This window comes from Camelus bactrianus, chromosome 2 (genome assembly GCF_048773025.1).
Source record: "Camelus bactrianus isolate YW-2024 breed Bactrian camel chromosome 2, ASM4877302v1, whole genome shotgun sequence".
Classification (NCBI taxonomy): domain Eukaryota; kingdom Metazoa; phylum Chordata; class Mammalia; order Artiodactyla; family Camelidae; genus Camelus; species Camelus bactrianus.
This window is the reverse complement of record NC_133540.1, coordinates 84,620,985-84,641,401: the sequence shown is the minus strand read 5'-3', so window position 1 is coordinate 84,641,401 and position 20,417 is coordinate 84,620,985. Positions and strand designations below refer to the sequence as shown.

Below are 20,417 nucleotides of genomic sequence, written 5' to 3'. Positions count from 1 at the left end.
GATGAATTCTTGGACACCCTGCTGGTGTCCTAGAATGTCTTGTTGGTGTGGGAAAGTCTTCACACATACACACACACACACACACACACACACACACACACACACTGGAATTGGGCCCAGGAACCCTTTTGGAGTCATATCAAGGAACATTTGGAAGAATTTTAAATTTTAATTACTCCCTTATTTCTGTTTAAATCCCAGGAAGACTCAGATTTTCTATTATCATTCAGAATTTCCAAGCAAAAATTTTCAAAGACTTGAGGAAAAAGAGAAAGATAATAAAAACAATAGAAGGCAGACAACATTATCTGTTTATGTTAGTTGAGTATAAAGTTAAATATATTAATTGTTAAGCCAAACTTATCAAGGAAAGGAGGGAGGTAATTTATGGTGCTAATCAAAGATAAGGATGCAATGAATTTCCTTAAATCAAGGGAAAAAAAAAAGGGGAAATCAAGGAAAATGAGAATTCTTCCTCAATTTTTCCTTGTCCCATAGTGGAATTATTCTTCCAAAAACAAACGATTGAATATAAAGCCCTAAAGTCCAAATTTACCCTTCTAAGATACTGGTTTTCCTCTGAAGGAAAGGACTGTGGGAGCAACACTGCCTCAACCACTAGCCAGAGCATGAACTCAACGACCTAGTAAGGCTTTTCCATTTCTAATTTCTCGATCCTTGTATTCATGAATTTTCCTGTTTAAATTTTTTTCTTTCAATAGGACTTCCAAAAACTCTTGTGGAAAAGGTCCAAGATGGAAATTGCTTATTCACTGATAGGAGGGGAAAAGAAAACTTATTCATTTCACTGCATTAAGTAGAGAGAGTAAATATTTACTCCCTCATTTATTTAACAAATATTCTTTTGAGTGCCTGCTATGTGCCAGGCTCTCTTCTATGAGTATGAAATGGTAGCATCCAAATTTCTAATCAACCTAATGCCTTGGGTAAAGAAATAATGATATTAAGAGTAGTGTATACACAGCATGCTTGATTTTCTGATCTGCAGATGAAAAATCAGTATTACATAAAGCAGGGGAGGGTTCTATGTGAGAGGAAGATTCTTGTCCTCAATGAGCAACAAAGTAATTCTATATGTGCTGCTATCATCCCCATTTCCTCATTCTGCAAGTCTTATAGCTGTGTTCTTTGAGGCTGCAGGAGGTGGAGACAGGGAGAGGACAGCCAGTTGGTCTGGCTTTCATGGTTCTATAGTGGTGAGTCCCGTGTTTCTACTCTCACATTTCCCTGTGTTAGTTCTAGGTGTCAAGGATCCTAGGAGCTGGAATAAAGCTTATCACCAGTTAGGGAAAAAAGGACATGATTTTCTCTGGATGTGCTCAGGTTGTAGTAGTTAAAGTACTCTGCAACTTTCATAGGATGGAAATTGTGGTAGAAACTTGTAATTGAAAGTGAATAAAGCAGAGGTCAATGCCTTCAAGGAGCTTGCAGTTTAGAGGGGGAGGTGGATATAAATCTAGTCAATTATGATGCAGTAAAGTTCTGTACTTACACTTGGAAAAAAGTTGAGTAGAAAATTTCTCAGATTTATTTGACCATAGGAAAAAAATAAAAAATTATAATCTATTTAATCAACGTAGATGAAAGTTCATTCAATATATTAAAGTGTGGGAAAGTACTTCATTAAAATTAAAAACATTTGCTCTGTGAAAGTCAAGGTCAGAAGAATGACAAGACAAGACAAACCACAGACTGGGAGGAAATATTTACAAAACTTTTTTTTTTTTGCAAAAAATAAAGGACTGCTATCTAAAATATACAAAGAACACTTAAACAAAACAAGAAAAAAAACCTAGTTAAAAAACAGGCCAAACTTTTAACAGACACCTCACCAAAGAAAATATACAGATAGCAAATAAACATATGAAAAGATGCTCCCCATCATGTGCCATCAGGGAAATGTGAATTAAAACAATGAGATACCACTGCACACCTACTAGAGAATGTTTGAAATCTGGAACAGAGACACACCAAATGCTGGTTAAGATGTGAAAAAACAGGAACTCTCATTTATTGATGGTGAGAATGCAAAACAGTACAGCCGCTTTAGAAGATAATGACTAAAACTAAAATTACTGTTAACATATGATCCAGTATTCATGCTCCTTGGTATTTATCCAAAGGGGTTGAAAATGTACATCCTCACGAAAAACCTCTTATAAATGTTTCTAACAGTGTTATTAATAATTCACAGAACTTGGAAGCAACCAAGATGTCCTTCAGTAGTTGAATAAACTATAGTAGTTCATTCAGACAATGGTATATTATTCAGTGCTAAAGAGAAATGAGCTATCCAGCCATAAAAAGACATGGAGGAAAAGTAAATGCATATTGCTAAGTGAAAGAAGCCAGTCTGAAAAAGTTACATTCTGCATGATCTCAACTGGATGACATTCTGGAAAAGGCAAAACTATGGAGACAGTGAAAACATCAGTGGTTGCCTGGGATTGAGGGGTGGGGAGGGATAAAAAGATGGCACATAGAAGATTTTTAGGGCAATGAAAATACTCTGTATGATATTATAATGATGGAGACATGTCATTATACATTTGTCCAAACCCATACAATGTACAAAAACAAACTATGGACTTTGGGTGATAATGATATGTCAATGTGGGGTCATCAATTCTAACAAATGTACCACTCTTTTGTTACATTTTGGGGGATGTTGATAATAGGGCAGGCTATTGATGTTTGAGAGTAGGGAGTATATGGGAAATCTCATTATTTCCTTCTTTATTTTAAACATTTTTTATTGAGTTATAGTCATTTTACAATGTTGTATCAAATTCCAGTGTAGAGCACAATTTTTCAGTTATACATGAACATACATTTATTCATTGTCACATTTTTTTTTCATTGTGAGCTACCACAAGATCTTGTATATATTTCCCTGTGCTATACAGTATAATCTTGTTTATCTATTCTGCATATGCCTGTCAGTATCTACAAATTTTGAAATCCCAGTCTGTCCCTTCCCACCCCCTGCCCCCTTGGCAACCACAAGTTTGTATTCTATGTCTAGGAGTCTGTTTCTGTTTTGTATTTATGTTTTGTTTTGTTTTGTTTTTAAGATTCCACATATGAGCAATCTCATATGGTATTTTGCTTTCTCTTTCTGGCTTACTTCACTTAGAATGACATTCTCCAGGAGCATCCATGTTGCTGCAAATGGCATTATGTTGTCGGTTTTATGGCTGAATAGTATTCCATTGTATAAATATACCACATCTTCTTTATCCACTCATCTGTTGATGGACATTTAGGCTGTTTCCATGTTTTGGTCATTGTAAATAGTGCTGCTATGAACATTGGGGTGCAGGTGTCTTTTTGAAGTAGGCTTCCTTCTGGATATATGCCCAGGGGCAGGATTCCTGGGTCATATGATAAGTCTATTCGTAGTCTTTTGAGGAATCTCCAAACTGTTTTCCACAGAGGCTGCATCAAACTTCATTCCCACCAGCAGTGTAGGAGAGTTCCCTTTTCTCCACGGCCTCTCCAGCATTAGTCAATTGTGGACTTTTGAATGATGGCCATTCTGACTGGTGTGAGGTTATTTCCCTCTTAATTCTGCTCTGAACCTTAAACTGCTCTAAAGAATATTCTTAAATGTGCAGAAAAGGTAAACAGCAGAAACAACAACAAACGTAGAAATGAATTATTTGCTGTTAGAAAGACAAAAATTTTATTTTTATGTCCAATGCACAATAAATATTAGGTATCAGAATGTCAAGTTATGACAAGATAGACAACATTGATCTCTGTCAGCATCAAACAGAAAATACACACATACACACAGAACTCTCAGCTTATTTAACTGCTGCCAATACAAGAAAGCACAGATTAAAATATCCATACATCAACTGTTCTCATGAAACTTAAGTCTTAAAGAGGATGATTTTGTAATTAGGGAGACTACATACATGTGGTTAGTTTAGAAATTGTTTCTCTTCTTACAACATATTTTTGAGGAAAACAAATATTGGTACAGTATTTTATGGAGCACCTATTAGCATCTCGTGTAATTTGCCGTTCTTTGCCTTAAGGGACAGGAAGAGGAAGGGTCTTACAAACTGAAAAATCACTATGAGCAAGTGTGTAGACATGAGATGTGGGAAACAACACTGCAGCTGGAGGCAAAGAAACAAGCAGAGAAGGGCAGAGATTTGATGCTAGGCAGGCAGGGGTCAGTTTGTGGAAGGAACTCAATGACTTCTCTGGTGAAATTAAAAGTTCATAACGTTTAAGTTTGTATTTTCCTACTTTTCTTAGATTTGCCATATTTCATCATCAGTGAGCCATCTGTACATATGCCAAACAGATTCATGTATTAAAAAAATCTTCATTTAAACCCTTGCTATGGTCTAGACAATGTGCTAGACAGTTTAAATCCAAGATTATGTTAATTTTCATGAACATTTTGCAAAAGCAGTATTAGTAAGCCAATTTTAGAGTTGAGAAGACTGAGGTGGAATCTGTATGTGAATCCTACCTCTCTCAAAGTTCATTCTACTTTAGCAATTGGTCATTGTAATGGCAATTCCCCAAGTGTGTTCCTCGGAGCATAAAGCGTGAGAAAAAAGCATTCTGTGCTCACATCAATGTGGGCCAAAGCACTACATCTCTCTCTTGAAGACTTACAATGCACTTAGGATTATAAAGTCCGTGAAGTTTTGAAATAAATAAATCCATTTCATTCTGTTCAAATGAGCAGTTCACAAACTTCAGTTGATTGTCAGAGAATCCTTCCTCTTCTTCTTCTTCTTCTTCTTCCTCTTCCTCTTCCTCTTCCTCTTCCTCTTCTTCTTCTTCTTCTTCTTCTTCTTCTTCTTCTTCTTCTTTTTTTTTTTGGTAAAACATCTAACATTCCACATCACACTTTGGGAAACTTTGTCTTGCAGTACATTGGGAGAACCTTATTAATAAGAACTCAACTTATTTAGAATCCAAGAATATAAACCTTATTATATACTCTCAATGTTTGTCAGAATGAGGGTCATGAACTCAGTGGGTTGTGAAATCAATGAAGTGTATATCCTGAGGATTTGGGAAAACTAAACGAAACAAATGGGATAGCAAGTATCAGGGTGGTTGTACCTAGTAAGTACTGAATCATGAAACTTTTATTGGGTCACAGTGCAAAATACATCTTTTCACTGTCATGGCCAAAAAATTCTAAAGCCACTGTTTTCATGAAAGTCACATGAATTCCTTATTGTACCAGAAGTTATGATAATGATAAACGTCTGAATTTTATGAAACCAAAACAAAAAGGACTGCTCTAACTCCATGCTAAATACAATATTTGCTATTCCTTAAAATCAGAGAACTGTAGAGCTGAAATATCTCATAGGCGGAAAACCAAAACAGAATTTTAGAGATTTGTGAAGGCCAGACAGCTGTTAGCGGGGCCTAGACCCTAGGGTTTCTGATTTGTACTCTATTATTCTTTTACTTGTTGCCATAAGTTGATATAATTTTTATTTATACAATATAAAGATTATTTCTTTATAATAAATAAGAAAATTAGGTACAAAATTCAACAAATCACTCCCAGATAGTAAGTCAATGACAGGTTACAAAACTGCTGAAGGCTTTAATTGAAGGAAAAAACTGCTTTAGAGATACTTCGGTGCTGAGGTCTAAACAGGATCCAGCTAATAACTAATTAATGTAATACCCCACGTTACTAGGTGGGGCCATTTGGTTTCTCGTTTGAACATGTAAGTGCCCTGTATACACGATTTTGAGAAGACTTAGCAGACAACACATCAGTGAACACAAACCACCTGTAAGGTAAAGATGCAACGATTAAATAATGAATCAAAGTATGCCCTCCAAACCCTCCAAACTCACACCGTTTTTAAAAGAAAAGGAACTATGACGTATTGAGACATCCCTTACCAAAACAAACAGTAGTTTCTGCACATTTTCTTTTAGGCAGGCCTCTGAAAGACTCCTTCCAGTTGAAGTCTTGAAAATCAGACCTAAATTTGTGCCTTTTCACTCTTGTCTCATGATCTGTTCTAGAGAGGGAGTGTCAGAAACCGGTCAGTGGAAGTTGGAAGTATTTCCTTTTCCATCCCTCTCCTCCCTGGAAAGTTGCCCACAGGAGTCAACGCTAAGGAAGTGGGCCTGGGCTTGGATTCCAGCAAACTCTGAAGTCTCTGGAGCCCAGGTTGGTGTTATCTCTTCCCAGGAAGCTCCGAGCCACACAGGGCAGAAATCATTTGATAACTTAATCTTGGTGAGAGGAAGAGACGCTAGGCCTGTGTGTGTACTCTTGTGATAAACGGAAGCATCCGGGTGACTCAAGAAAGACACATGGCATCGTTTAAAACTAATATAAACTAATAAAGCATAAACAACTTAAAGGGGGGAAGAAGCACATCCCAAAAGAAAAAAAGAAAAAACGTGCTAGGCGTCTGGTGTCCGGAGGGGAGGTGACCGCGTCCTAATGACCGGACCGGAAGGTTCCCGGGGTTCTCTCCGGGGAGACGGGTCCCCGGCTGGGAGAGCAGTGGAGGTAGGACGAGGTGAATTTCCTAAAGCCCAGGACCGGCCTTTGGACCCTCCCCCTTCCTATAATTAACTCAAAGCAGGTCCCGCCAGTCGGGGTCCGTGGCTCTCCTGGACTGCCACCTCCCCTCGCCCATCTCGCGGGGAAGGACAGGATCCCGGGTTGAGGGGAGGTGTGTGGGTCGAATCCGGGCCACTCGAGTCCCCTCGTGGTTTCAAACCCTGACCCTGCCTGGGGCCAGCCGCCGGCGGCGTCCTCCCCACTCCTCCCCGCTCCTCCAGCGCCGGCCGCGCCCGCCCGGGCGGGCGCAGGGGGCGCGGGCCCCGGCCTCGCGTGACGTGGGCGCAGCGGCGGGAGGGGCCGCCCGGGGGGCTCCGGCCGCCTTATTAGCGCCCTGCGGGTCGCCGGCAGCGAGCAGACGGCCGCTCTGCGAGCAACAGGAGCCGGCGAGCGGCCCACTCCTCCCACCTCCTCCGCCTGCCTCCTCCTCCTCCCCTCCGGCTCCTCCCGCCCCCACCTCTGTGCGAGCGGCGGAGTCGCCCTCTCCCTGCGTCTTTCTCCCGCTCCCGCTCGCTCGTCTCTCTCTTTAATACTTCCCCCTGCTGTGCTCCAGGGGACCCAAGCATTCTCAGCGCTAACCTTAGGGACCAATGGTGCTCGAAAAGCCTAGAAAAAGCCGCTTCGGGCAGAGATAGTTGGAAACCCCTCGTCCCTTCCCCCTCTCCTGGCGCAGCCCGTGCCCAGCTCGCAGCACCTTCTCGCTCCTGCACACTCTGTTTGGGAGGACGGGGTGAGAAGGTGAAGTGGAAAGAACTGCAGAGCAGAGGGGGCCAGTCTCAGAGCTCAGATTTCATTTTCATTGAAGCAAAGCACGGAAGATCAGTTTTTTTTTTTTAATTCTGTTATTTTTTTCCTTTTTTATTTTGATTTTTACTTTTTAAGAAACTTATTTTGGGGGGATTTGCTCTGGGCATTTGTTTTGCCCAGTGGTTGAAAAGTGAACTCGACTCGTGATGGTTCTCCTGTCACTTTGGTTGATAGCAGCCGCTCTGGTAGAGGTTAGGACTTCAGCTGATGGACAAGTAAGTGGAAAATAATAACAATAAAAAACTCAAACCCAACCTTTTCCCGAAAAAGTTCCTCCCCTCTTTCCCCTCCTCTCTCTCCTCCTCCCCCTCCCATCCTTCCCTGTTATCTTGTGCATTCACGAACGGTGTTTCAAGGGCTGGGTGCAGCGTGCGGGGCTTTCTGGGGGTGGGGGTTTGAATTGCACGGGAGGTTAGGACTCCCACTCGGGGAGCCCAGGCTTGTCACACCTAGGGCTTCACTTTGCGGCATTCGTAACAATTCCTGGTGACAAACTGCAGCCAATTCGCATCCTCGCCGGGCCATCTGGGTTTCCCCTTTCCGGAGGGCGGTCTGGGCGCTTGAATGAAGTTCTGGACGCTGGGTCCAGGATCCCAGTACTCTGGTTGCTGCAGCCGGAGTCGGGTTCGCGGGGCTTTCTCTCCTCACTGACTCACAGCTTTTTCGGGCAGCCGGATGCGGGGGTTTCAGGAAGTCCTTGGGCCGGACAGGGAGCGATCCAGTAGACACGTGTCCTGGGAGGACCGCGGCCGGGCTGGGGTTTGACAGTTGTGGAGGGGGGCCCGGGGACGTTTCCTGCCCTGCATTTTCCTGGGCAGAGGCTGGAGGCGCCGGCCGCTTTTCTCCCCTCCCCCTCTGCACAACTCCTCCTCTTTTTAAAGCTAAGTTGAGTGCAGCTCTGTTTCTTTTCGGCCCAGCCCCCACCCTTTGGAGACTCAAGGTGAAGCCCGATGTTCTCAGAAGAGTCCTTGAGAAGGCTCAGCGGGACAAGCCGAGCCGTTTGTAGTAAATCATCAGCGCAGGGCCGGTGGGACTTTGGGTACAGAATTTCTCTGTGAGTTTTGGTAGCGTCTCTGGTCCTCCTGGTTCGACCATAGGGTAGAAAGTATAAAATTGTCGAGCTGATTTCTGACTTCAAATCTGATAAATCAGACTTCTTTTTGCACGTATAAATTCAGAGCCTTTCTTTTCTACCGCTGAGGAGTTTTCAGAAGAGAATATTGAGTGTCAGTATTTATTTTTGCTGGCTTCATGAATGTTAAATTAAAATTGAAATGAGCAAACAACACCCTGTCCCAAATTGTTATTGAACTAGTTCATGCTTCTGCCGCAAGAACCTTCTACAAGCGGAGGTGCAGCCTTTAGACACCAACCCCGGTCTCCAGCACCTCCTGATTAGCCAGCTCCTGAAAAGCATTAATGGTAGAAATAAAACTCACAAGGTGATAAGATGAAACCCAGTAACTGTTTCTTTTTCTTACTTTTCCCCCTCCTTTCCAGGCTGGTAATGAAGAAATGGTGCAAATAGGTAAGCCTTGTTCTCAGATGTCACTGTTACCTTAGTAGAAAGTAGGGAATGAAGTAAGCTAAGCAAAATGCTGTTTCTGAAATTTCTACCATTGATAGTTAAAGAAATAATTTGTAGTCTAGGAACTTTTCTATTCTTCTCTTCCTATTTCCAGAGGAGGGTCCCACTTTCCTCAGGCTGAATTGTAGTGATGTAAAAATTCTCCTGCAGTTGGACTTTTCAGGTGTCAATTTATTGCTGTCTTTGGACAAGCCACTGGTAGGTACTTGGAGGGTGATGGAGGGGCTGGAAGAAGATACCAAGATAAAGCAAATTAAATCAACTTGTATAGCATGAGGAGCACATCTGATTAGAAGAGAAACAAAGTGTAAGAATGCTACAAAGAAGGGGAAAATGAAGTACAGAGAATGGAAAGTTTTCTCTTAAATTTTTCCAGCTTTGAGTAATCCCTCTGATGACTTCTCTTGTGCCATCTGCTTTAAAATAATTATCTACTGATGTATAAGATTCTGGTAGGCCTTCTGCAAATAACATCTAAAACCTCAGTATTACTTGATGATATGGGAATTATTCCCATTTTATGGGTGAGGAGACTGAGGCTCAGAGTGTGACTTGTAACATGTCACTCCAAAGTCCATGGTCTTTTTAAAATCTGTTTATAATAATATATTTGTTCTGAATTCAAAGACTAAAAGTCATCTGGCAGGAAGCCAGACTCCATTCAAAGTCTTTTTATACACACATTTAACTTGGGTTACCTTAAAAGATACTTTTCTTTTTGGCAGAGTATTAATCTCTGTAAATTGTGTATTTGTCAAGTGATTTTGTAAAGTCATCCTTTAGACGAAAAGTTTTTATTACTGCAGACACAGTTATAAGTCACTGCCTGTGTGCTACATGGCAGGCACAGTGCTAGTGGCTTTATGTGCCTTGTGTCACCTAATTCTCCCCTCTGTGCTGGGGGGGGGGGGGACACATTGTGCCTAGTTTAGATTTGAAGGAAATGAAGCTTGAGAGGTCAGACAGCAACCTGCTGTAGTGCATAGTGGAGAGCTGGGGGGATTCCACACTTGTAAACTAATGAAGGGACCCCAAGATCCAGGCCCAGAGATATCTGTATGCAGGTGTGTATCATCCTATGTCCGAACGCTCCCTTCCTACTCAGTGCTTACCGTTGTTAGAGCTCCTTCCCAAACCTAGACCTCTGCAGGAGGAGCAGGATAAAGGGGAGGAGACTGACTGAGAACTGCACTGAGAAGATAGTGTCTGTGAAGACACATTTGTCGTTTGTAGTTGCTAGCATTCAGCCATCAATATGTATCTTTTGAAAGAATTTTTTTTTTACCAGTCTTCAAATAGAGAAAACAAAGCTGTCTTACTTTTTATTTCTCAAACATTTGATTACTTAAAGGTCCAATGTTTTGATATATAAATTAAAAAGCTAATTTAAGATTACATATTCTACAAGGAATAAAATAGATTGCTTTGATTAAATTTTCAGATGGAATTAGCAAGCTCATATGTGAAAGGCCCAGGGTTAGACTTTGGTCCAGTCTTTTTGCTCATATAACTACTTTAGTAGCTCTTTTCTTCAGGGAAGAAAGTAGTACAAGTACGCTTTAATTTGGTGAGAAAGAGATGAGTAATGATACTATTAGATTGTGTTGCTGGAGGTTTATTTGTTCCCAAGTTCCTCTGCTTTATGAGATTTCTCCTTTTTATTATTATCATTTCTATTTACCATTTTCAAGTTGAGTGGAGAGAAGAAATAAAGATAAAAATAGACTTGACTCCTCAGTCTTGTGATTGCAGAATTGTATCATATGGCTTTGGGTTATAACATTTATGTAGTTTTTAAGAGGAATTTAAAAATACATTTCAAAAATTTTATGTGCAGTAATGAGATTTCTTTCCCCTGTTCCCATGCATAAGGGGATTGCTAACCTGGAGGTTTGGTAAAATGTACTCCTCTACATATAATTAATTTTTCCCCATAATTGATTTAAAAACAGCTTTATGTATCTGCTTGGAGGTGCTATTTGGTCAGTGACACAATTAGGAAAGACTAATAAGGTTTGTGGAATTAATTAGTTTATATTTATTGGTCTATAAATTGGCTAGAGAAAATTCCATGTTTCCAAATAATTTGTGAATAGTTTACTGTCTCAGGAAGAGATAAATATGAATTAGTAACAAACCACAAGTTTTTAGGAAGCTGAATTAAAAACAAATACTTTCTATTGAGATATAATACACCTGCAGAATAGAGTGTGTAAGTGGCACCTTGCTGATTCCTCACTAAGGGAGCACATGTAGGTACCAGCACCTCTGTCCATAAAAACAGCGCTAGTGCTTGGGCCACTTCCTTAGCACTAGCCCCACACAAAGGATGACTTGATTTCTAACAGAATAGATTAATTCTGCCAATTCTGTAAATGCTTTTAAAGACTAGAAACACAATACATACTTTTTTAGTATTTGGCTTAGGAAACCAATTAAAAATATATATCTGATCTGCTTCACCCCCCTAGGCTAGAAAGGCTTTTATTTAAGTGGGAGAAGGCAGTCTCTGATGGGGGCAGGTTAGAAAATACACACACACACACACACATACTCATATACTAACTACTGTATATAAAAATAGATAAACAGCAAGTTTCTTCTGTATAGCACAGGGAACTATATTCAATATCTTGTAGTAACCTATAATTAAAAAGAGTATGAAAAGGAATGTATGTCTGTGTGTGTATGACTGAAACGTTGCGCTATACACCAGAAATTGACACAACATTGTAAACTGACTCTACTTCAATAAAAAAGACATATATATATGAACCATGAAGTGTGTAGTATGGGATATGACTTCTTCCTTCTTTTTCCACCTAGTGGAAAAATGCCCTCTTGGTATGTGGGAAAGTATAATTCACTCTCAGGAAAATGGGCAAATAGGTTTTGAACTGTAACCTAGTTTGCCGCTCCTTTGTCAACCAGAGAGGAGCTACCTACCTACCTCCACCCATATATACGCACATACACCCATGTCTACATACATACACAGTATATACATATACCCACAAGTATGCACATACACATACACACATACATACAGGTGCACATGTGAATGTGTATGCACTGTGTATGTATGTGTAGAAGTGTTTTGTAAGATCAGGAGCATACTTCTGTGGCATCTCAGGAGCTCTTTCATTTCTGTCTCAGAATATGGCCTTGGTAGATGCTGAGGGTAATTGTGGGCAGCTCGCTGGCAGACCTCATTGGGTAAGGAGGCTTGTTCTGTGACACATGTGGCTTAGGAAATAATTATAGTTCTGTAGAAATTGGAGAATCTGGAAAAGAATTCTTTGAGTCCTTTTGTTTCAAAGTCACGGCTGTGAGATTGCCTGAGTATCATCAGAGGAAGAATTGTGAGGCTCTGGTGCTCAGCTCTCTTCCCTCTCCCCCTCCCACTCTTGGAATTGGGGCATGCCCATCTTTCTCTGCCCTGTTTGTTTCCCAGTTGTTAATTCCATTTCATTCTATTCTTAACAAAGTTGCTGATCTTGTCCTCTCAAATATCCAGTTTCCTGAGAAACAATTTTTCATCATTTTCAGGTACTTGTTTGGGTTTCAAGGTGTAGTGTGGGTCACTGTACCTTCTCCTTGGCACAGAGTATGTGTTTCCACTGGTGTAGACCTCTAGAGAGCAAAGACTTTGTCTTGAGGACTGCTCTATTCCCGTACATAAAACAGAGCTTCGTACCTTGTGACTTCTCAGATATTTGTTATTTAATGCATAGATCTAATAAGCAGGTTATTATCATATTGGGATTTGCCTGTTTCTGAATTTCCTAAAATGCCCTTGTTCTATGTCCCTCTCCAGGTTTAATTGGTCCCCAGGAAAATGAGGATTGAAACAATGGCTATACAATTAATTGTTCAATGTTATCAAGGCTTCTTGTGACATCTTTTCTCACTCCACAAAGCCAAGGACCTAGGCTTATCAGTTTTTACACTTTTGTGGTTGTGCTCAATAAATGTTTGGCAAATTGAATTGAATTATGTGCAAGGTTTGGAGTGTCCACATTTTGCTCTGAAGTCTGTTTGGGATAACTTGCCTTGTTGCTGGCATCAGTGGAAGTAAAATAAGCTACGACTGGCATCTGCCGATCCAGTTTGCAGCAGCAATACTAAAAAGTGTCTTAAAGGAGGTGTAAAGGGATCCTTTGTAAAATTTTTGATTTCAGCCACCTAAGCCATTGCTCTTCCTTGTAACTAAAGAGCATACACTTTACTGACGTAACTCCCACTCCTCTATTGAACATCAGAATGATTAAAGTCAAATGCTTTGAGCTTTAGATGAAGATGTTATTAAATGCAGCACGTTACCTGTCACCAGCAACTTACTGCTGTTTAGCTGAAATATTTCTTCCTCATACTTTTGTTTTCTTTTGTCATTGTACCAAATCAGCATAATATTACTCAGAAATGTTAAGAAATCTCCAAGGTCACGTCTGTCTCCAGGATGGTTATCTTTAAGCATTGTTCACTTGTGTGTAGCCAACCTAGATTACCTTGGAAATTCATTAGGGACAATGCCAAATTGCCTGCTAAAATCATGAGTGGTTTCAGTATGAAGGGCTTGGTTATACTACTTTGACTTGATATATCGACAGTGAAGACTTAAAAGGAACCTTAATGCTTCCTCAAAGAGGATTGCTATTACAAGAATTTTGGGAACCCTCTCCTTAGACTTCCTTAGATAGAGATCAGCATTTATTTCTAAGCTGTGCTACTTCTATTGTTATAAGTTGCTGAATTATTCTTTTTAATTAATCAGCTTTTGTTCTGATTGTAGATGCTTTATATGTGGCCATTGTAATTATCTTCTTTTTCTGTATTCCCCAGATTTTTGACAATCATCACAAATATCAAACTGTTGTTATAATTTAGCATATTCTAGTCAGTCTTCTTTTAATACACAGATTGTGGGCGATTTTTGGTATACCTGTTTTTGTTTTGTTTAATATTTTAGTATAATTTTCCATATCATTACAAACTCCTTGTAAACATCATTTTCATCCCATCATACTAATAGCCCTTAATTTATGTAATTATTTTCCATTTTCTCATGATAGTGAACAGTGCCACATGATGTTGTAAGTAGATTATTGCCTTTTTCAAATGACCGCTTTCAGAGAGAGCCCTAGAAGTTGATTCCTGAGTAAAACCACATTAGCATGCTACATTTTGACAAATAACTTTTGAAGAAGTTTGTATGACCTGAGGTCCTGTGACCTTAGCAATATAGGAAAGTGTTGATTTTAAACATTTTAATTTGGCTCTGTTCTTCTTGACATTTGAACATAATTTTAAAATATTTGGTTATGCAGTCTCTGAAAGTTGCCATGAATTAATCATGTTTCTAGTTATCAAGTACCTCAAAGTATGAACAATTATATTATTAAAATGTTTTGTTTTTTTATCGGGACTGTAAGAAGATTTATCTACCTCGTAGGACAGAATTTGAGAGTTGTGTATTCTTTAGAATGGATCAGAAAGCGTGGGAAGAGCCTTCTAGCTTAGGAATCTCGGTGCCCACATGTAATTGATCTACCCCAATTTTCCGAGTACGTTTACATGACTTTGCTGACTAACTGTAAATCTGTAGGAGAGATTTTGTGGTAAAATGTCAGTCTCTTGTTTATAAAAATGAGGGCCACAAATTCATCATGATGAATCTTAGTGGAATTTAGAGTAAGTTATGAGCAGCATGAAACAGTCTGTCTTGTTCTTGAAATGACTGATAAAAATAGTATTTAGGAAACTTATAGAAAGCAAAATAGGATTAAATACATGACTCTTCAGATACTTTAATAGTAAATTACATTTCCTACAATTTTTCTTCCTGTTTAGTACATGTAGTTTTATATGTACTAATGCACACAAATAAAAGCAGAAAGAATGATTGAAATAATTACTTATATGAGTTTGAGTTCTCCTTCTTATATGTATGAAAACCTCTCTTTTTTGCAGGTAGAGTCCATTTGTTAATCTAAACTCTAGCCAGTACATGCATTAGAGGACCTATTATTGTTCATTGCCTCTTCTCCATCAGATGGTCAGGGGCACAATTCTGCTCACTGTGTGGTTTAAAATCCTGACTCTACCACTTTTCTGGCTGATGAACTTAACCTCTCAAAGCATCATTTTCTCGTATGTAACATAGGCATATTACTACTACTTACTTCATAGGGTTTTTAAGAAATATTTTTTAATTAAAGTATAGTTGATTTACAGTGTTTCTGGTGTACAACAAAGTGACATTCTTTTTCAGATTCATTTCCATTATGGGTTATTACTAGATATTGAATATAGTTCACTGTGCTATGCAGTAGGTCCTTGTTGTTTATCTATTGTATATATAGTAGTATGTATCTGTTAATCCCAAATTTAAAATTCATCCCCCTCTTTTCCCTTTGGTAACCATAAGTTTATTTTATATGTTTATGAGTCTGTTTTTGTTTTGTAAATAAGTTCATTTGTATCATTTTTTTAGATTCCACATGGAAGATTCCATATTAGATTCCACATATATCATATGATATTTGTCTTTCTCACTCTGACCTACTTCAGTTAGTATGATAATCTCTAAATCCATCCATGTTGCTGCACATGGCATTTTTTCATTCTCTTTTATGGCTGAGTAGTATTCCTTTGTCTATACGTACACCACATCTTCTTTATCCAGTCATCTGTCGATGGACATTTAGGTTGCTTTCATGTCAGCGCTATTGTAGATAGTGCTGCTAGGGACATTGGGGTCGGGTATCTTTTTGAATTAGAGCTCCCTCCGGATATATGCCCAAGAGTGGGATTACTGGATCATACAGTAACTCTATTTTTAGTTTTTTAAGGAAACTCCATACTGTTTTCCACAGTGGCTGCACCAGTTTACATTCCCACCAGCAGTGTAGAAGTGTTCCCTTTTCTCCTCACCCTCTCCAGCATTTATCATTTAGAGACTTTTTGATGATGGCCATTCTGTTCTTACTGAAGTACTGCTTACTTCATAGTGTTTTAAAGGATTCATAAAATGCTGGCACATGGTAAGCAAGCTGGAATGATAGTTATTATTATTAGTATGTCTTAGTCTATGCTTTTTAAAAAAACACTTATATTCAAGGAAAGCTACCTCGTTCCAGTCCCTACATTTCTGATAGGTCTGCCTGCCACCAGGGCTTTCCAGGAATGGATTTAGTGTGTCATGGACTTGTAAGCTCTCCAGACACTCAGCTCACCATGTGACAGCTCTTTAAGAGTTCTATTTTCATGTATTATCTTCATGTTGGTATCTCATTTTAGTGTTGCTTAATATATTGGAATATAGCAGTAGGGGGAGGAGTTGAATAAGGAATAGTGCAAAAGCAGTTATTCCATATGGATTCCACACCAACTATATCTTGTGTATTCTATTTTTCATTTCACCTTATTTCTTTTTTCATTTCACCTTATTTATTGAAATTCCTTCTTTCTATTTCACTAAGAGAAAGTTCCTGTATTATTCATGACTCCTTTGGATGCAAATAACAGGAACCCAGTTGACAGTGGTTAAGGAAAACAAAATTGATCAGGTAATCAAAGTCAGGTATAGCTGAATCTAGGGCTCAAATAATGTCAGAAATCAGTCTCTCTCTCTCCCCACTCCCCTTCCTCTGTCCCTCCCTTTTTCCCTTCCCTCTTTCTTACTTTCTCATTTTTCCTCTGTGTTGGCTTTTCTTCTCTCTGTCAGGATAAGATTGTGACTGTCCTAGTTGTGGCAAAGGCGTCACCAGCAACTCTAGGCTATCAGTCTACTTTTCTCCCCACTAGACAGAACTCTTCTGTTTTGGCAGTGCAGTAATAGATCCAGGTAGGTCTTTTACTGGCTACCCAGCTCAAGTCATGAGCTTATCCTTGAACTGTTCACTGTGCTCAGGGGATGCAGTGCTCTGATTAGCCGGGATTGAGATGTTTCACTCTTGATTTACAGCGACTCAAAGTGGAGTGTGGGGTGCTTAACTGGAGGGAAATTTGAGGTTCAGTTAAAAGAAAAAGGAGGGATGAATGCTGGGAAGCACTCATGTGCATTAAGGCCACAGCTGTGAGGACTTCCAGCACATTGCATGGGACCTGGAGGCTGTGGCAGGTAGAAGAATGGCCCCCAAGATATCCATGTCTGAATCCCTGGAACCTGTTTATATGTTACATGGCAGAGAGGAATTAAGTTTTCAGATGGAATTAGGTTGCTGATCAGTTGACCCTAAAATAGGGAGATTATCCTGGATTATCCATTGGGGCATCCTTATAAATGGAAGAGGGTGGTGAAAGAGAGACTTGATTGGATGTCACTAGCTTTGAAGATGGAAGGAGGGAGCCATGAGCCTGGGAGTGCAGGTGGCCTCTGGGTGTTGAAAAAGGCAAGGGGACAGATCACTTTTAGCATTTACAAAAGAAATGCAGCCCACTGACACTTTGATTTTAGCCCTGTGCAACCTGTTTCAGACTTCTGAACTCCAGAACTATAGGATAATATATTCGCATTGTTTTAGGTCGTCAGGTGTGTGGCAGTTTGTTACAGCAGCAGTAGGAGACTAATACAGTGGCCTAGTGGACTGTCCTAGTTTCTCATATTTTTGTCAAACCATGATCCAGACTATTTTTTAAATTATTATTTTGGAGTTTTTTTTTTGGAGGGAGTGGTAATTAGGTTTTTTTTTTTAATTTTTTTTTTTAAATGATGGTAGAAGAGATTGAACCCAGGACCTCAGGCATGCTAAGCATACACTCTACCACTGAGGTATACCCTCCCCCACTAGACTATTTTAGATCTGGAAAATACAATTACTACAAGTAAATTTTTGGTGAAAACCTTTAAAAATTATATCCACATTTCTTATCTGTCATATTTTCTCCTGCCTTTGGCCCTGAGTACAAATGCTAATTTTCCTGGCTTTAAATTCTAGGCTCAATAATAGCCTTTAAAAGTATTATCCATTAAAAAATTTTAAGATGTGTGAAAAATATTAATTTTTAGAATGTCTTAATATTTTTCTTGCATGTGTAAAATTTCCAATGCTGATAAATATAACCAGTAGAAGTGCTTCTTTTAAAACTAAGATTGGAATGTTATTTGGCATTTGGGCCTCATTAAAAAGAAAATAAATCTCCTCTGCTTGTTATCCTGTTATTGATTATTTAATCATTTTAAGATGTAGCAAAGAAAGTAAATACTTGGATATTTTTCTTTAAAACAGTTTTTATTTTCTTTTCTTAAAAGATCTCCTCTTACCTGATTTCATGTTCTGGAATGCTAGAGAATGTGCTGTTCTTTCCTAAATGACTCTCTTGAACATAAACATTGTGCAATTGCAACAAATATTTATGAAAAATCCAGATTAAAAAAAATGAGAAGAATTTTTAAGTTCACAACTATTTGTTCTTTCTTAATAATGAGTGGGGGAAAAAAAAAGCATCTCCTCCCGCAATCCCCCAATAGCTATGAAAATAGATTTGCAACCAAAATAAAAGACATCAAAGAGTTTCTTTGCCTTGTGTTGATAAGAGCCTGGAGGAGATGAAGTGAGGAAAAAAGAATTTGGCTGGGTTCAGAATTTCAGCATGTGTCGCGATTAATTTTTAATTGCCTTTGAGAGAAGATGTGTCCCTTTCTCTGTTAGTGTTTACAGCCTTGGTGAGCGCTTTGGCATGTGATGTCCTCTTTAACGTCCACTCTTCACCCCGCTCACATCTTTCCTGGAGCAGCTGGCTCCTGTCATTTCTGATGAAAGTCATTCTCTTTCCCTCGGCTCAGGATTTGGAAATGTTGTTGTTGGAGCTGCTTCTTTAGCAGATCTTGAAAATGCTTATTTGATTTCATTCTTGTGGCCAGATTGTTGCATACTGAGAATTTATACCTGATAAAGGAAATTGCCTGTGTGACTTTCTCTATAGTAGGGCAATCAGCCAATTCATGGGAGAGAATCCCAGTCTCTGGGTTGGGGAATGGAGCATGAGTTCTTACAGCCAGCTGAGACTTCAGGCCCTCTGTTGACATGGAGCTTAAGATCCCTTCTAGCCAGCAGAGACCCTGGGTTTGGGTGGGAATGGAGTGAGGAGAGGCCTGAGAGGTGCTGGGATACAGAAGGAATCTGATATTGACTTCCTTCTATGGCTCGAGGTAGATGATTATGGTGATGGTGATAATAACACCACCTAATTTTTCATTTAGTGAAATGTTATTAGGCTGACCAAGCCCTTTATATACCTTATCTCTTACTCCTGTTTTACAGGTAACCTTTCTGAGCCTTGCTTTTCATAGTTTGCTCACAGGATGCTAACAGGATTGCTCATACCAGCTTGAAACCAGAATTCAAACACAGTGCTTTTTGACTCCAGACCTTTAGTGTTCAACCATTGTACATCGTACCCCATTTCCTTTCTTGCTTGGGAACTAAAGTTGCATTGCATCAATCACAAGTATTCCAATAGTCTGTATGCCTGGGGTGTCTTTGCTCTTAATCAGATCAGCTAAAAATTGCTGTGATACACGGGAACTTTGCACCACAGCCCTCCGGGTCCTAGCAGTGTTGACTGTACTACTGGAGACTTCTCTTACTGTTCTATCATGTGGTCTTTGTAATGTGCAGGGGACATCTAGTCTCCTCTAGGGGACATTTGTGTAGCATTCTACAATGTAAAGCATCCCCAGCTGCCTGTCCTCAGTTGTGAGCACATGTGGCTGAATGCATGAAGGAGTTACGGTGATCTCCAAGCTAGGCCGCAGGGTCCTACTGTGAGCCCACTCCCTCCTGAGAATCCCCACTTCCAAAAGTAGCCATTGATTTCTCTTTTTCCCCAAAGACTGATGTCCACTGGGGACATTTGAACACATTTAAGATCATACCTCTGCCCCAACGAGCTTAAAATCGCTGAAAGGACAAGAGGTGAGCCTGTAACTTTTCACCTATAGGGATTTTTATAACTTTGATGCAGACAGTACACAGCCGCAGGAGTTAGGAAGCTTGGACCAGGGGGTCTGTACTCTAGACAAGTTAGCAGGGGAGGTTTCTTGGAAAAGATGGGGCTTGAGAAAGACCATGAGGGCCAGGTTGGATTTGCAGAGATGGAGAGAAAGCAGCAGGCCTTGCCGCCGTTGATGCAGTAGAAGGGGCTCTAAAGGCAGGGGTGGTAAGTTGGGTCTAGTGAGCACTTTAAAATGTTTCCATAGGTAACATGGGAGATGATGTCAAAACGCAATTAGAGACCAGACGCAGAGGGCCTTAAATGACGAAGTTAAGTTTTGACTTGGGTTAAATTACCTAACTTTGAGTTTCAGTTTCTTAAGTGCAAAGAGAGGGGGTTTGATTAGCAGACGGTCTTACAAGCAGTTTTCGGGTCCAACATGGAAATAAAGATATTAATTTTCTGAATCTATTTTATCCTGAA

At 39.7% G+C, this 20,417-nt stretch overlaps 2 protein-coding genes across 4 annotated transcripts in view; one reads left to right on the top strand and one right to left on the bottom strand.

Annotated features, from left to right (window-relative positions):
• Positions 1-3,729: 3,729 nt before the first annotated feature.
• Positions 3,730-7,395, bottom strand: LOC141574981 (uncharacterized). Its single transcript, XM_074352800.1, has 4 exons — positions 7,385-7,395; positions 7,296-7,314; positions 5,926-7,207; positions 3,730-5,810 (listed from the first exon to the last, which is right to left on the bottom strand). Exons 1-3 carry the CDS (start codon positions 7,393-7,395, stop codon positions 6,476-6,478), a joined length of 762 nt encoding a protein of 253 aa, XP_074208901.1. The 3' UTR covers positions 3,730-5,810; positions 5,926-6,475.
• Positions 7,396-7,484: 89 nt separating this feature from the next.
• Positions 7,485-20,417, top strand: part of ADAMTS3 (ADAM metallopeptidase with thrombospondin type 1 motif 3) — a 240,524-nt gene continuing 227,591 nt past the window's right edge. For all 3 annotated transcript variants that reach the window (XM_010969355.3, XM_045506173.2, XM_074344813.1), the window contains exons 1-2: positions 7,485-7,623; positions 8,909-8,936. In XM_010969355.3, coding sequence (XP_010967657.1) covers positions 7,555-7,623; positions 8,909-8,936 — 97 coding nt within the window. In that variant the 5' untranslated portion in view covers positions 7,485-7,554. The remainder of the gene's footprint in view (positions 7,624-8,908; positions 8,937-20,417) is intronic.